Source organism: Mus caroli, unplaced genomic scaffold, assembly GCF_978045245.1.
Source record: "Mus caroli unplaced genomic scaffold, Mus_caroli_1 scaffold_3, whole genome shotgun sequence".
In the NCBI taxonomy this organism is placed as follows: Eukaryota; Metazoa; Chordata; class Mammalia; order Rodentia; family Muridae; genus Mus; species Mus caroli.
The window spans coordinates 62,927,415-62,944,327 of NW_028227258.1; the positions used below are offsets into that span (position 1 = coordinate 62,927,415).

General features: G+C 49.0%; 1 protein-coding gene across 2 annotated transcripts in view; it reads right to left on the reverse strand.

The window, feature by feature from the left end:
- Window positions 1–333: 333 nt before the first annotated feature.
- The window catches only part of Notch2 (notch receptor 2), a 170,484-nt gene continuing 153,904 nt past the window's right edge, over window positions 334–16,913 (reverse strand). For both annotated transcript variants that reach the window (XM_029475637.2, XM_021157432.3), the window contains exons 24-34: window positions 16,523–16,635; window positions 15,366–15,871; window positions 13,483–13,830; window positions 12,577–12,719; window positions 12,254–12,464; window positions 11,423–11,519; window positions 9,514–9,679; window positions 7,915–8,216; window positions 6,319–6,466; window positions 5,608–5,705; window positions 334–4,825 (exon numbers count right to left, since the gene is read on the reverse strand). In XM_029475637.2, coding sequence (XP_029331497.1) covers window positions 3,434–4,825; window positions 5,608–5,705; window positions 6,319–6,466; window positions 7,915–8,216; window positions 9,514–9,679; window positions 11,423–11,519; window positions 12,254–12,464; window positions 12,577–12,719; window positions 13,483–13,830; window positions 15,366–15,871; window positions 16,523–16,635 — 3,524 coding nt within the window. In that variant the 3' untranslated portion in view covers window positions 334–3,433. The remainder of the gene's footprint in view (window positions 4,826–5,607; window positions 5,706–6,318; window positions 6,467–7,914; window positions 8,217–9,513; window positions 9,680–11,422; window positions 11,520–12,253; window positions 12,465–12,576; window positions 12,720–13,482; window positions 13,831–15,365; window positions 15,872–16,522; window positions 16,636–16,913) is intronic.

A 16,913-nucleotide genomic window follows, 5' to 3' on the forward strand; every position in this document is an offset into this window, starting at 1 on the left:
TCAATGATTGCCTCTATAAATTAATGTACCTGTTAGCAAATCTATACCCCGATATTACCATATAATCCTATTGTATATTATATCCTACACAAGCCCACACAAACTAGCAGTGCCCGAGCAAATGAACCAGTAAGTGTTTCTATCCCAATTCTTGCCCCAGCACACATTCCCCACTTCTGTGGGGGGCACCTGGTCCCAAGCAGCTGTCTGTTGGTCAATCCTACAGTCAGGGTGTAGAGGAATGACTCTGTATTATGGCATTTCTGAATGGATGAAAACTTTCCCCTCTGAAGCATTACTTTGTGATCAAACTAGAAAAGAAAATGGAAGAACCCCATACTGGGCTTAAGATTCAGGATGAGGAAGATTTAAGTTTCTCTCACCAACTGTGACATCACGAGGTGATCACTGTGGAACCAGGGCCCCAGCGATAGGGAAGGGCAGAGTACGCTATCACTGAGTTTTGACATGGAACCTTTTTTATTTTGTGATAAAAATGTTTTCATATAAATTTCATCTTAATCTACTTTTAGAATGAAACTTTAAAAAGTAAAAACAGTGTGCATATTCCTTCCTATATTTAGTCAGGAACACGAAGTCATTTTCTGGTTACTGAGTTTCTCATACAAACAGATATAATGTCACTTTTCAGGGAAATATACACGAGGAAGTTGCCATAGTACCAAAACAGTTAAGGGTGGGGGCCTCAGGACATAGACATGTGTCCTTCCAAACAGTCCTCGTACATTCAACTCGCTGGTTAAAGTCTGGGTCCTGAAATCACACGTGAACAGTGAACACCTTTGGTTCTTTTCTATGCAAGACTTCAAGTGGCCAAGTTTAACAAAATGATATAACCAACTCGTGCTGACAGCTTTCTCGAAAATCTTTAACTCAGTCTTTCTTTCCTTCAATCCCCCCACCATTGCATAAGTCAGAAAATTATGCTTAAAACAAAAAAGAACAAATTAAAAAAATATCCTTAAAGGCAGGTAAAAGTCAAAGGAAGATTTCATAGGAATAAAAAAAAAAAAAAAAAAGCCCAAAACAGGGCTCTGTGTATGGAATAAAGGATGTGCCTCATACAACCTGGACCTCTGATTCAGATCCCAGAGTAAGGGACTGCCCGTCCCCCTTCCCTTTCCTGGACACAACACAGGTCAAGAATTCTAACACCTAAGGGACTGATCAGATAGATGTATGACTGGCAGTGTTGTCTTCTTCATCTCTGTAGTCTGTTGTCTGTCACGGCAGTTTTCACATTCCTCCTCCTAATCCCAAAGGATCCTCTTTGAGGGATTCTTGAAGGAGAAACAGCAAGTTTGTTCTTCTCTGTGTCTGGGGTAGGACCAGTGACCACAGACCCAGTGGCTGGATTCTTGGTTATTGTTCGCAGGCAGTGGCACTAGAGCTTTAGGGCAGAGAGGTCCACACACAGGTTCTCTTTATCTGGAACTAGCTGACGGGTGCGTGGGGAGACAGTCACCATTTAGGGCAATAAAATGTCTCTATTTCATGAAAGGGGCTGGTAAGATGATGTCACTACATGAGAATAAAGTCAAATGATCAAACTTAATCTGCCATAGACCAGGACAGAACAAATTATTTTTGTTGATTCAGTGAACTTGAATGGGACTAAAATCCTCACTTGTTCATAGACTTCTATGTAACAGATACACAGACTTACTAAGTTCACAAACTGATGAATGAGGGGAGGGGCACTTATTTTAACTATCACAGGAATAAAGACTATTATTAAAACAACAACAACAAAACCCATAAAACAAATAAACACCCCCAGGTGGTCCCCCTAATAATATACACAAATGCTCCAGCAGAACTCATTTTCCTGTGTCCTGGGTGCCATGGCACCAGGAAGCAGTGACTGATGACATGGCCATAGGGCCAATTATTAGCCCTGTGACTGAGGAGAAAACTATCACCCTAGATTACCACAGACAAAAACGTTTCTGCTCTTGAGAGTCTGAGAAGTCACTGAGACCACACTGCAGGAAGCAGGTTTGGATGAGGTACAATCTTAATCTGAACACAAGGACAATGGGGAGCCGTCATCATCTGAAGGGGACTCTAGGGAAGGAAGAGAATGCAGCATCGACTAGCAAAGGCTGCCTCGTGAGCTCAGGAGACTGTCCGTTCTCCACATCTGGAACCCAAATACAGATTCTACGTCTTCACTGAGAACCTACTGTGTGTGCGCCAATCACTCAGATCACAGGCTGTGGAGAGAAACTGGCTTCTGATCTGAAAGGAAAGTGGTCCTAAGGAAGTTGGCAGTCACTGGGTCCCCTGTGCCCCAGGCAAGTTCTGTCCTAAATGGCAAGGGCAAATGGAGAGGCATTTTCTTCTGCGGGCATTGATGAGGAGCAGTGCAGCAGCCAAGAGTACCTTCATCTGCTGGATCAATGAGTCCTAAGATAGGGTGGTAAATGTGCTTCACAGTGGCAGTCAATGAAGGGCCTGGGGGGTGGGGGGCGACTGCTTCTTGAGCAAGTTAGCTTATTTCTTGGACATTCCAACATTCACCCACTTTTCCTACTTTACAACAAAATGAGAGGAATATCACAGTACCTAAGCCTCCTAGAGTTCAATTTTATACTGCCTAGGCCAACTGACAGAAGAACAACTCATATCCTCCCCCTGATGAGTGTATATGGGGCCCCACGTGCAGGGAGAGAAACTAAGGTGCAGGTTCAGAAGGAGGCTTCTAGTCCCCAAGTATTTTGCTTCCTCTTTCCTTCTAGGAATAAGACCTGAAGACTAGTGTGTGCATTTTCCATAGAAGCATACTTCAGAGGCCAGGGCTGAGACCCATGGCCAGAGTAAACCCTGTGAGGCTCCTTGGGTGCCGGGAATGTGGGAACCGGAGGCTGAAGTTGGTTTCCAGGTCAGGAATGATTAAGAGCACAGAAGTCTCACTTATGACACACTGACGGGGATCAACCACAGACGGGCGCAGAGAGGAAAGCACCGAGTGACATCAAGGCCACTTCCAGGGCTGAGAAGACTGGACACGTCAGCCTGGACAGAGTCCCAGGGCACAATTCTCAGTCAGAAGCCCCGGGGCTTAAAACGTTACTCAGGCTGCGAGAATGTCTGGGCGATAAAAGGCATCCATGGTATTCTCCAAATTAAAAGAGAGTAAGGGGTCTCAAGGCTTGTCACTCATCTTGCATCTCCATGAACTTGCAGGATGGGTGAAGGTCAGTAGAGCTGAGTCCTCCCCTAAAACTTCACAGAGAGTCAGGGAAGATGGAGATAAGGCTTCTCATGCTTGTCTCAAGTTTGGAGCCTCTCTCTCCTGCCTCCGGAAGCTGCTTACAGACGTTTCTGCATTTCTCTCTGGATAACCTTCACTCGCCCCTCAGCAGTATGTGTGATAGGCACTTCCATCTCTATGACTGAGGCAGACTCTTCATGCATAAACCTGCATGTTGCTGTGTGGTGGCTCGGACATGTGTGTTCCGGGTCCCCGCTGACCGCCTCCACCACCTCCAGGAGTTGGGCTGGTGGTCACATCTGACCAGTCAGATGCAGAGTGTGGTGAAGAGCTTGACCATTGGTCAGGAGACTCTGGGGATGGTGTCAGGTATGGGTGCTCACCCTGGAGGTGACCACCATGACTGGGGGTTCGCTCAGCAGCATTTGAGGAGGCGTAACTGTGTTGGGAAGGAGGTGTGGGGTACTTGCCCACAGAGGCTGGGAAAGGATGATAGGTTGGCAAAATGGTCTGAGCTACCTGCCCCTCCTGCTGGGGCATCATGGTAGGTGGGAAAGCCACACTGGGCAAACGGGCCATCTCTGGGATCTGGTACATAGAGGGCAAGGGGCCTGCAACAGCTGGAGGGCAACTGGATTGCGTCTGGGGAGCTCCGGCTGCCTGGGCAATGCTGCCTTTTGGGATAAGCTGGAAAGTCACGATGGGAGGCAAGGGCTCCCGCTGGGTGGACATGTGCTTCCCTTCCGGAGGTCTGCTCTGGGGAGCTGCTATGCCAGGGTGGGCTCCCTCTGCGGGAGCCAGGACCATGCCAAACATTTCATTGTACTGGGTCTCATTCATCTCCACACGGTTCATCCAGTCTGCTGGGACAGGAACTGGATGTAACCTGCCCAAGCTTCCTGCACTGCTACTACCTGGGGGAACGATGTGGTGGTGGGATAGCAGCTGGCTGACTGAGGGAAGCACGGTGCTGGCTCCAGGAGCCAAAGGCTGCATGTCATGAAGGTTAGAGAAAGACAGTGCATGCTGTGTATGCACTGGGGCAGCCGGGGCGGCAGCAGCCAGCAGAGGGGTGGGCGAGGCCTGTAAGATTCCAGGGGATGTGATCATGGGAGAGGATGTGGCATCAGAGACATATGTGTGAGGAGACTCGAGCGAATCGACGGGGGATAGAGTCACTGAGCTCTCGGACAGCTGGACCTTCTCGTTCAGACACTTCTTCCTCCTGCTGCCCTTGGCATCCTTGGCCTCCTTGGCAAGGTTTGGCAGGCTCGTGGGCATGGTGCTCTTGGTGTTGGGCCGCCTAGCCTTCTTACCCATTGGGGTGTGCTTCAGACTGAGGAAAGACCTGTTGGGCCCACAGAGGACAGGTGAGAGAGCAGAAGTCAAGACCGTCCCCGGAGGGCTAGGAGTCACGTTATACTCGTCCAGGAGGCGAACGATGTCATGGTGCATGCGGTCCCGAGCCACATCCCGGGGAAGGCGGTCCATGTGATCAGTGATGTCCCGGTTGGCAAAATGGTCTAACAGGATTTTGGCCGCTTCATAACTTCCCTCTCGGGCAGCAAGAAACAAAGGTGTCTCTTCCTGAAGAAAGACCGTAGAATACATTTTAATACCCAGAGAACACAGGATTGTTCCTAACCTTTACTCTTTTACAACCTTTTTAGTGCTTTTCCTAAGTGCTTCCTCTATAAAATACCACGGACAGACAGCATCATTTCCTACTTATTGTGTATCTTTGACTTCCATAGCAATCTCCTCTCTCCCAAAGAACCCAGTCTGCTCCCAGGACCATCAGCTTTTTAGACAGCCTCAGAGCCAAAGCCTCACTGAAGAGAGATGGGCTTGTCAACACGAAGTGCCAAGGGGAAACTGGGCTACCAATAAGAAAGAGGAGGGAAGCCAAAGTGTACAAAGGATTCAGAACACGAGAAGGCGGGGACGTGGGGTGGGGGTGGGGCTTGAGGAAAAGAAGGAAAACAGTAAGTGCAAGAGGGATAAAGGAGGGGTAAGGAGAGGAGGGGAGCCACAACAGGAGCGGAGCCACGACAGGCAGCTCAAACACAAGTGTACCTCGGTATCCAAGAACAGAGAAAAAAACTACTGCACAGAGAGAAGGGAGAGAAAGTGAGAGAGGGTGGTGAGCACCTCCCAGAGAAGACAGACTGCTGAAAGAGAAAGGCAGGGAGGGGTACGCCAAGTGATTCCCAGGACAGTGCAGTGAGCACCAGACAACCAGGGGCTGCCTCCCAACAAGCCCTGCATCCTCCCTCCCTCAGGCTCTCTGCACAAGCTTTCCCAGGTGTCCTCCTAAGTGAGAGAGACACTGCTGTGAGAATACTCAGGCTCTGAGCTAAGAGCTGTACCTTATTGTCCTGCATATCTCGGTTGGCCCCATTCTTCAACAGCAAAAGAGTCGCCTCCACATTATTGACGGCAGCTGCCCAGTGGAGGGCAGATTTTCCTGCAGGGGAAACATTTTGTAAGTAAGACACTAAGGAAAGTGCTGTGCTGGTGTTTTTGTTTTTTCAAGAAACCTTGAACCCGGAGAGCAGCAGGAAGTCAGGGGCCAAGGGAGACCACAGGAAAGCACACTTGTATTTTCCTTTCCTTGTGTCTCAGAATATTTCAGCACAGGCTGGGAGCCTCTAGCTACCAGGATCCCTGGTGTGGGACATCCATGCCCTCCACATGCCCAAGCTTCACAAACTGAAGATAGCAAACATGTTACTACACACCAAGTACATATTTAGGATGTCTCATAACCCACAGTGAATCCACTCCCGCAGTAAGAATGGCTATGACTAGGAACCCACAGGCAAACTTTCCAAGAACATTCTTTGAGGTCCAAGAACCCTCTTACTGAAAAAAACTAAAACTAAAACCCCCTCTCATCTTAATGTGGGACTCCTATCACCTCAGTTCTCTGAGCCCCGCAGACTGAAGGAAGGATGTGCAAATGACAGGGAAGAATAAGGGGCTCTCCAGTTTCAGATCTGAGAAAGTCCTCTCAGGAGGGTAGCAAGTCTCTTGTGTAGAGACGCTCTCTGCAGATGGAGCCACCACCTTGTCCCTACCATGGTCATCTACTGCATTGACATCTGCTTGGCAATTGATCAACTCTGCCACCATTCCTTCCACAGCCAGGCGGGCAGCCAGGATCAGGGGGGTAGTACCATCGTTCATTCTGGCATCTAGATCGGTTACACGGTTGCGGATCAGAATCTAGAAGAGAAGCAAAGAAGTGTCCCTTAGATAAGGAAAAAGAACGAAATAAGAGCACTCAAAATGAGGTGTCCCTGGGAGGCACGCTATTCTATGCCCTAGGAGCTATAATGGCTGATCATTATGCATTTGCTGAATAAGTGGATGAGCCACTACATAGGGAAAGGTGTGTACAGGTGTCACAACTTCAATCATGCATACAGCTAGAATGTTTCCAATTTCCTCTTCAGGTTAAAATATGAGTATCAAGGAACACACTGCCCACTCATGTCAGGGATGAGCCGTGGGCCCACAGACAGGCAGAGCTATACAGAGAGTTAACAGTAATCCAGGGGGTTGGATCATTTACTGCTCCCATCTGACCGCCATCTGCGAGGCATCACTGCACATCAAAATATTGCTGATAAGATTCAGAACCCTGCTGCTGACTGAATCATTCTCTGGCTACTCACAGTAGGTCAGCTGGCCTTCCTCCCTTTTCTCTGGCTACTCACAGTAGGTCAGCTGGCCTTCCTCCCTTTTCTCTGGCTACTCACAGTAGGTCAGCTGGCCTTCCTCCCTTTTCTCTGGTTACTCACAGTAGGTCAGCTGGCCTTCCTCCCTTTTCTCTGGCTACTCACAGTAGGTCAGCTGGCCTTCCCCCCTTTTCTCTGGCTACTCACAGTAGGTCAGCGGCCTTCCCCGCTTTTCTGTCCCGCATAACACTCATTCAGAAGTTCTGAATGAATTCAGTGAGCGGGTAAGTGTGTCAGTTAGGCTGAACCACCACAGGCCTGTAATAGTTGTTTTATTTTGTGCGTGTGCAGGTATGTCTGTGCAATGGTGTGCATGTGCAGGTGTGTCTGTGCAATGGTGTGCGTGTGCAGGCGTGTCTGTGCAATGGTGTGCGTGTGCAGGCGTGTCTGTGCGATGGTGTGCGTGTGCAGGCGTGTCTGTGCAATGGCACACTCACAGAGGTTTGAGAACAGCCTGCAGGGATCAGTTCTCTCTTTTTACTATGTGGTCCTAGGGGCTGAACTTGGGTTCTCGGGATTGGTGGCAAACATCTGTGGTGTTTTGAATGCGATGTCCCCAGTAAATCTTGGACATTTGATTTAGACTGGTGGACATTTGGGAAAGACATTATGGCCTTGTTGGAGGAGGTATGTCACAGGGACGTGCTTTGAGGTTTGAAAAAAATGTGTGCCACTCCCAGTAGCTCTCCACCTCCCATTTGTGGTTCAAGATGTGAGCTCTCGGCTGTTCCTGCCCCCCCCCCAACACCCTCCCCCAGCCCGGTGTCCTCACTCTGCCATGATGGACTCTGAAAGCATAGGCTCCACTAGACTTGCTCTATTGTAAGTTGCCGTAAACATGGTGATTTACCACAGATAGAAAAGTAACCAAGATACACCTTACCCACTGAGCCACCTCATCCTTCAGATTCAAACCAACTCTTGGCTCTTTACCTGAAAGACACCTTGGGCGTCTGCTGCAACCGCAGCATGAAGAGGACATCGGCCCATGTTGTCCTGGGCATTTGCATCTGCACCGGCGTCCAGGAGGCGTTTGGCAGCATCAGCTCTCGAATAGCGGGCTGCAAGGTGCAGGGCCATCTCGCCAGTGCGGTCTGTCTGTGCCTGAAGGCTGGCACCTTGGTAAACCAAGTCTGTGATGATGTTGGCAGAAGAGTCCTCAGCATCTTCATCTTCATCACTCAGGTCTGAGCTGCCTCCTCGGAGAGAAGCCAGCATCAGTGGAGTACACCCATCTGTAGGAAGGGAATATTGCAAACACATTCAAATTAACCCATTACAGGAACAGTTCTGCTGACCGCCATCATGCTGTGGGCTGTGGACTCTCCGTGCTTGTAGTAACTATGACAGGTTTTACATGACAGCACCAGCTATGTGAAGAGTGTAGGGAAGCAGCTGCCTTCTGCCCTGAGGCTCTTCCTCAAACTGATAAACTTTTCTGCTTGAGTTTAAGTGCAATTATGACATCTCAAACTAGACAGCATTTTAAACAGACAATATTTTAATCTGCCTGTAAGACAGGAACTACAGTAGTTCCCCACATTCTGCTGTGGGATACTGTGGTGGTTCGAATAAGAATGGCCCCCACAGACTCATAGATTTGAATGCTGGTTAACAGTAAGTGACACTATTTGAGAAGGATTAGGAGGTATGCTCTTGTTGGAGGAAGTGTGTCACTGGGGGATGCATTTTGAGGTTTCAAAATCCCATTTCAGGCCCAGTCTGTCTCTGTCTGTCTCTCTATCTCTCTCTGCCACAGTGTCTCTTCACATCAGACCAGTGACTAAGACAGATACTATTTTTCTATCCCCCTAAAATCCAATTTGTTTAATTAGCCCGCTTTCTCTCAGCATGCTGTATATGAAGCACTGCAAAATCCGTCCTTTTCTTTGGAATCTGCATTTTCAGTTGAAAAACAACTTAAGGATTTATCTAACAAGTATGAGTGTTTTGCCTACATGTATTTTTGAACCATGAGCATACAGTGCTCATACAGGCCAGAAAATGGTGTTGGAGCCTCTGGCACTCAAGTAGTAAGTCGCCATCTGTGTGCCGGACACTGAAAGCAGGTCCTCTGTAGGAGCAACAAGTGCTCTCACCACTGAGCCCTCTCTCCAGCCCATAATTTAAAGTTACTTAAATATTTATTTATCTTATTGTATGTGTATGATAATGTGCACATATGCCTTAGCACATAATTACTGGTATGGTGTGTATGCATGAGCACATGTGCATGCTTGTGCATGTACATACATGTCCATAACACGTATGTGGAGGCCAGAGGATGACTCTGTCCAACTTTCACACGGACGCTGAGGCTTGAACTCAGGTGGTCAGGCTTTCATGGCAAATACTTTTACCCATGAGCCACCAATGTCATTGTCCCAGGTTCATAATTTCTGCACGACAAGGTTTCTCACATATTCATTCCCTCGAGCTTCCTCGAGGTCTGCAATTGGCAGGGGCAGCTGGCCAGGGGGAGAAACGCTCACCGACCACCCAGAACCATGGAGGGCAGGGACCGCTACTGACCTGGGCCTCGGACATTCACGTCCAGCACGTCCACCTCCTGTTCTGCCTGAGGAGGAGTGAGTGCCAGAGATGGAGTGCGGCGGATGTCTGCAGCTTCAAGGTGCTGCTGTGTCCAGGGCCGTCGATCGATGGGGTCATCTTCCGACAGCAAAGCCTCATCCTCTGCCTGGAGAGGGAAGAAAGGTTCCCCTCATTAACCTGAGCCCCCCAGAAGCTGCAGACAAGGCTGAGGAGTGGCAGGGTCTCCTACCATCTCTTCTAACCTGCCTGTGATGGTCCCCTCCATCTTGTTTGGCTAACTCCTATTTGCTCTTCAAATGAAATTTTAATCTTGTTGACTTTAATAAGTGGTTTCTCTCTTCTCAGTTGACCGTGTGGTATGTGCTACCTGGCACTACCTGGCACTGCATCACCCGTCAACCATGCTTGCTTGCCAGCTAGCTAGCTAGCTTGCTTGCTTGCTTGCTTCTTTCCTTTCCTTTCCTTTCCTTTCCCTTCCTTTCCTTTCCTTCTTTCCTTTCCTTCTTTCCTTCCTTCCTTCTTTCTTTCTTTCTTTCTTTCTTTCTTTCTTTCCTCCTTCCTTCCTTTCTTTCAAAGAGTTTAAATTTAGTGTGCAAAACAATGGTGTTTTTTAAAAGATTTATTCATTCATTCATTCATTCATTCATTCATTCATTCATTTATTGTAAGTACACTATAGCTGTCTTCAGACACACCAGAAGAGAGCATCAGATCCCATTACAGATGGTTGTGAGCCACCAGGTGGTTGCTGGGAATTGAACTCAGGACCTCTGGAAGAGCAGTCAGTACTGTTAACTGCTGACTCATCTCTCCAGCCCCAAACAATGGGTTTTTACAAATCATTGTACCTTGCTGATACATTCACCTCACACCCCTTTCCTGTCCTCCATCCTAACAGTCCCCTTGTGTGTACTGTTTCTGTCCTATCGGTCTCCATAGTTAAATATAGACTCTGCACATGAGAGAAAGCACACACTATTTTTCTTTCAATTGGAAGGTTCTTGAGAAGGGGAATAAACTCTGTAGGACAGTGCTCCGGGGAGCACCGCAGAGAGGACAAGAGATCAGCATCTGCCCTTTACTTGACTCTATCTGTGAAAGCAGACAGGCAAGAGGTACTCTGGCAACTCAGAGAGAAAAGAGCCCTCACTGTTGTTGTTACTGTTGCCATCTTATAGACAAGGACTATTAAATACAAAGGTTTAATGTAAATACAAAGTAGCCGCAATCGAGTAGCCTGACTAGAGCAAGGCTTCTTGTTGCTTTTACCACTTCCATTTTTTGGAGATTATAATTACACCATCTCTCCCTTCTCTTTCCTCTCTCCAAGGCCTCCCATATACCCCTCCTTGCTCTCCTTCAAATCCAGGTTTCTTTTATTATTAGTTGTTGTTAAATGCTTATATATCCCTAAATACAACCTGCTCAGTTTGTACAATGTTATCTGTATATGTTTCATTTGTTTATTTTATTTGGTTTTAGAGGTAGCCCAGATTGGCCTTAAACTTGGATTCCCCTGACGCAGCCTCTAGAATGCTGGTTTAAAGCAACATTCTTAACCGTCATGCTCAGTGACCTCCCCAGAAGTTAGTGGTCTTGGCTTTCTTCACGGGATAACTCCATCTCCTCTTACAGAAGTACCAGAGATGTACCCATAAATGGAACTGTAAGCATCTACACCACCAGTCCTGACTCAGTAAACACAAGTGTGACACCTGAGCCAGAAGGTAGGCTGGCTTTACTATTTAAAAGGTCTTCCTGAAGAACATACAGGAGCCATAAAGACTGTGCTCTACGGGTCCCTGCCAATGATGGGGCTCCAGGAAAGACACACACTGAGAATGTGGTCACATGACTGCTAGCAACATGGCTTCCTAAGACAGCTTACCTTGGCTTTCTTTGGCTGGGGTCCTTCATCATCAACCCAATGTTCACTTGTCCCAGAACCAATCAGGTTAGCCTCCGACACTTGCACGGAGAGATTTCTGATGATATTCAGGGGAGAAACAAGAGGGGAGGTTACAGCTGGGCAAACGCAGTAGCTTTCTGCACTTCACCAGCACTCCCACACATCCTCTCACTCCGTCCAATGGGATAGGATCCACAGCACTTTTTCAAAATTACATTAACATTTTTCAAAATTAAGTGCCTATGTCTGTGTGTATCTGAGCACGTGAGTTCAGGTGTCTACAGATCCCATGGCAGGTGGAATTACAGGGGCTGTAAGCTGCCCAGTATGAGTGCTAGGAACTGAACCCAGGTCAGTTCCTGTTCTTGACTACTGAAATATCCCTCCAGCCCTTTAATTATATTACACACTCACAGCACAACATGAGGAAGTCAGTTCCGTCCTTCTAGCTTATGGGCACTGGGGATCACCCTCAGGTCAGCAGACGTGGTGGGGGCACTTTCACCTACAGGGCCACCACACCAACTCTGATGGGCAATGTGAGATGTGACACTTCTGAGCACTCATTCTTTCTCTTCTCACTAAAAGACCATGTCTTTTGAGTGTTCTCCCACTCAAACGCTGAGCGGCACTTCATCAGGTGTGCACAGAAAGAGGCGGCCATACTCAAAGACCTAGACAAGCCATTAGGAGCTGTGGTCAAGGTGACTAAAGGTGAATTTAGAATTTGAGATTATGATTTAGTAATATGCCTATCTGCTCATCTCCGCTTCTCCCTGTGAACTGTGTCTTATTGTAATGCCCTCTTACTTCAGCCCTACGGCATCCTGTCCCACAGGTTCACGGCGCTTGTGATTGCTAGAGTCTCGGCGGAGGGTGAACCCTTCCGGCAGCCAGAGGAAGCCATGCTTGCGCTTGCGCTTGGCCATGATGACCCCCAGCAGGATGAAGAACAGGATGATGACAACAGCGACCGCGAGCAGATAGAGAAGCTGGGCGTTTCTTGTACTCTCCAGTTCACCTGAGAGTTCAGACATAGAAACAGTGATTAGAAACAGCAACTTCTTCCTACCAGAAGGGCGAGCCCCAGTGAAGGCCCTTCCCAGTCCCCCTCCAGCACTAATGCCACTCACTGAAAACAGACACTAGAGGGTAGGAGAGGGTCCCTTGGATGGCATGAGAAGCCAGGAGAGCAGCTGCCGCATCTGTGTTTTTGAAGCACTGGTCTGAATCTTGAACACACTGTCGGTTGTCGATCTCCAGAAATATCTTAGAGCTTAGAGGGAGAATGGGGGATAGAAAAGAAGGGTCAAGTCTGGCAGGCTCAGTCAGAAAGGCTCACGTGGTCCACCCTCCCCTCCTTCAGCATCAAGCTTTCCACCTTTGGGAGAAAGAACTCAGAAAGCAGGATGCTTCAGATGCTGAACACGGACTACTGCCTGGGAGGGCTCAAGACCCTTAGTCCAGCTGACATAAGCCCCTGGCTGGGTGACACATAACAAGTAACTGGGGAAGCAGTCCTAGTGCTCCCCCAGCCCCGCCTGCTCAGCGCAGATTGGTGCTCCCTTGTTCTCCATTTGTCTACACTCATATCTCAGCAAGGAAAAGGCTGAAAGTTACAGAGCATCAACACACAGAGGGGTGTGAACGACAGACCCACCCACTGAGGATTACTGCTTGGGTCAAGCACAGGCATGAAGGGGGGCCTTGAAAATGAGGCAATAATGAACCCAAAGACACATTATGAATGTTGTTCTCAGCAACTCTGGAGAAACATTACGAATCCCAGATCTGAGGAGTCCTTTCTGATACCTGGATCTTTCTTGCTTAGCTGATCTTTAGGACTCCTCAGTCAAGGCAGATCTGTATCCTTAGATTTAAGAGGCTAAGCTGTGCATTTTAAATGAGGGCTACTCTACTTGAGCTTTTCATTTGGATGGGCTGAGTACCTGTACTAGGGATCAAAGTGCCCAGCTGTATGAACTCGCCTGGAAATGCTGGTCCTTTGGGAACTTCTAAGTCCAGAAACACAAACCTACCCTATCACCTCTTGCTCCTGCTCCTCAGGAAGAGACCTGCGTGTCATCTTCTGCTTCTTCATGGCAGCTGACTTCTCCCCAAAGTAGGGGTACACCATGAGAGCGCCCTGAGAATCTTGTTTAATGCGCAAGTTGGTGTGGAGCAGGGTGCCCAGGGCCCTCAAGAAGCTTCGAGAATCCTGCAGCAGCTGTTCAGGGGGCAGGAGTACCACGATGATCAGGGTGCCCTCTGCCAGGTTCTCAGGCTGGTCTGAAGCGCAGTCCAGCCCATCCCAGCCACACTCCTCACTGTTGCATCCCTGATCACAGTGGTTGTCTTTGAAGTGGTCTGCACAGTATTTGTCATACCTAGTCAGGAGAGAGGAGGAGGGCATCAGAACACACTGCAGCCTCGGCTTCCATTCAGAATGACCGAGCACTTTCCTACCCATCTTCTCTGGCTCATTTTCAGCACATCAATGTCTAGAGAAACTTCCCATAAATCATGCACTCCAACACCATGGGCTATAAAGCTATGGCACTCAACATTATCCCGTGCCTCTGGAATGGGGAATATTGTTATACCCATCATCCTGCATGTGTTTAGTAGGTCCCACTGAGCTAATCATACTACAAGGGCAGAATTTTGTATAAGAATGCATATCTGATTGGTTCTATACTTTCGTTGAAGATATTTGCTGGCCCTTTGAGTTGAAAATCTTAATTCTCATCTACTCCTAAAAAAAAAAAAAGAATGCATATCTGAAGCCAAAGTCAATGTGGCTCACACTTCCCTCTCCCCACTGACTCAGTCAGAGCAAAGGGTTCTAGAAACAGAAGGAGTCCAAGCTTGTCCCAGACCTCCAACTATCTAAGTGCTATTCAGAGGAGTGTGCCAAAACAGTCTGTTTCTTTCTCTTTCTGGAGTAAGACAATTACAGAAGGTAAGGGGCAGAGAGATGTTCATACAGGGTGTGAGATCTAGCTCATTTACCCTCTTTCAAATGCCAAGAAAAATCTGGGTGTGGTGGTGCATGCCTATAACGTCAGCACTTGGGAAGGCAGGAGGAGGATCAGAAGTTCTAGACTCAGGAGTTTAGGGCCAGCCTCTGCTGTATGGAACTCTGCCTCACAACACACACACACACACACACACACACAGAATATTGTGTATATACACAACTACCACTAACATGTCAGGCAAAAGAATGAGAACGGCAAAGGTCCCCCTGAGGCATGACTGGTTCTCTCTCCTCCTCCTCCCGCCACCCCAGACCTTTGTTATTTGGAGGGCTTTCCTTGCCATCTGCTTGACTAAAACCAGGCAACTCCAACAGCTGTGTATGTTCTTGGCAAGTTCTTTACCTTCCAGGGAAGATCACTAACAACACCTAAGCCTCACAGAGCTGCTGAGACTCTCTTGGGGTGAAGTGCAATAGTTAATAGGACAGTTACCACAAGGACTCTGTCTGCAACACTGATGACAAGGAGGGAGAGCCAAGAGGTCCGAGCTCACCCTAAGCTCACGCTTCTTAACTAGATGGGAAAGCTAGACTTAAGGAAAGAAATGAGCAGGGAGACAGTGGTACAGACCTTTCCATCCATCCTGCAGCAGGCTAGGCTGGAGGCCGCCTGAGAGTGGCAACGCCACTTCCAGGATTATTTCCCCCACGGTCGCAAGAGCAGCATGTGAGAAGGCAGAGATAGGCAGAGAGAGGGGATGTTATGCAGTGAGCAGTCCCGGCCCTCTGTCAGCAAGGGGCAGCGTGCACCGGGACAAGGCTGGCACCATCTGAAAGGCAGAGGCAGCTTGGGCCGAAGCACCCGAGCAGTTAGGAGCAAGAACAGGAGACTGAGTGTGTTAGTGACAGCCCCCCTTGGCCTCTGAGGCCTGGGGCTCTTACTTGCACGTCTTGCTATTCTTCTGGCACTCAAAGTTGTCAAACAGGCACTCTGCGGTGTTGCACTGCTCATCACACTGGTTGTTGATGTATTCCCAGCAGCGAAGAGTGGAGGTGCAGTTGGCCCAGGGGTCCTCCATAGTGAGGGAACAGTCACCTCCATCCCATTGGCAGGCATGACTGTTGCAGGCCTCATCACAGATGCCGTCCCGAGCCTTGTCGGCGCAGTACTGACTCTGACAAGTAGCAGGAGGGGTGCTGGTGGGGGCTGTGTAGAGTTCGCAGTGGCTGCCCCCGAACGGCGGAGGGCAGTGGCAGGAATAGTGAGGAGGCTGGCGCTGAGGATAGCAGGTGCCCCCGTGCTGGCAGGGGTTACTGGCACATCCTGACTCGCAGTCCTTGGGGTTCAGGCAGAAGCAGCGAGGTCCCGAGTCAGTGTGAATACACTGCTCCCCTCTCCTGCACTTCACTTGTCCACAGCTGCTCTGGCATCTTGCCCCGGAGAACCCCTGTATGACATGGCAAGGAAATGAGGATGGCAGAAGGGCTTAAGAGCTCACCCACGGGTAATATTCACTGGTGTTCTAGATATAACCTCTTCAGATCAGCCAACAGGTGAGGGCTGATGGCTCACGGGATGAATGTGGCACGCTGTCACTTTAAGGTCCTAACTAGACAGGTGTCCTCTGAGTATCACCCCACACAGCACTCTCTGTGTGAGGGGACTTCTGGCCTTTGGCACTGGCAAAGGCCTCTGCACAGCAAAAACTGCATCAAGCTTCCTTCTAGTTTGAGAAGCACTTACTTGCCAATGGCCACTGCTAAAGAACAGGAGCAGCAGAATGGTGCTCACCTATGGGGCAGGGAGGTCGCCATGCCACAGCACCAGGGCTAGGCTGGGAAGCCAGGGCGCTGGCCCCATTTCAGGGAGACAGCAGACCACTGTGGTTCCCACTTAATGCTCTGAAGGCTGACAGGCTTCACTGGGAAGCTTAGATGCTGAGCGTGGCAGAACAACTAGAGCCAGGGAAGACCTAGACCACCTTCAAGACACTAACACCTTAGCATCCTTCTGGGGGCACGAAAACACAGGCTCAATCTCAGCTTCCTAGAGCATATGGAAAGCGGTGCATCCCTTACATCAGCAGCAGGCCACTTACTGGGGGACAACGACAGATGAAGCCATCGGGCATGTTGCTAGCCACAGCACAAGTCCCTCCGTTCAGGCAAGGCTTCTGGGGACACACATCTAGGAAGGTTTCACAGTGCCGGCCTTGGGAGAGAACATGAACATCAGATTGAAAAGGTATAACTATTAACTCAGAGACGCTAAACACTACCCTAAGGGACAGGAAGCCGCCTCAGAGGCAGCAAGAGGCAGGGCAGGGCAGTTCTAAGCCTACAGGATAGTGAGAGGACACTCTGTGGACCTCAACACAAAGGGCCCATCTCTACTCAGACCAGTCCCTCAAGTGTCTTGCTAAGACAGCAAGCACACAAGAACTATCTACCCCAGCCTAACCCCCAAAGTGACAGGCAGAAAAGTGGAAC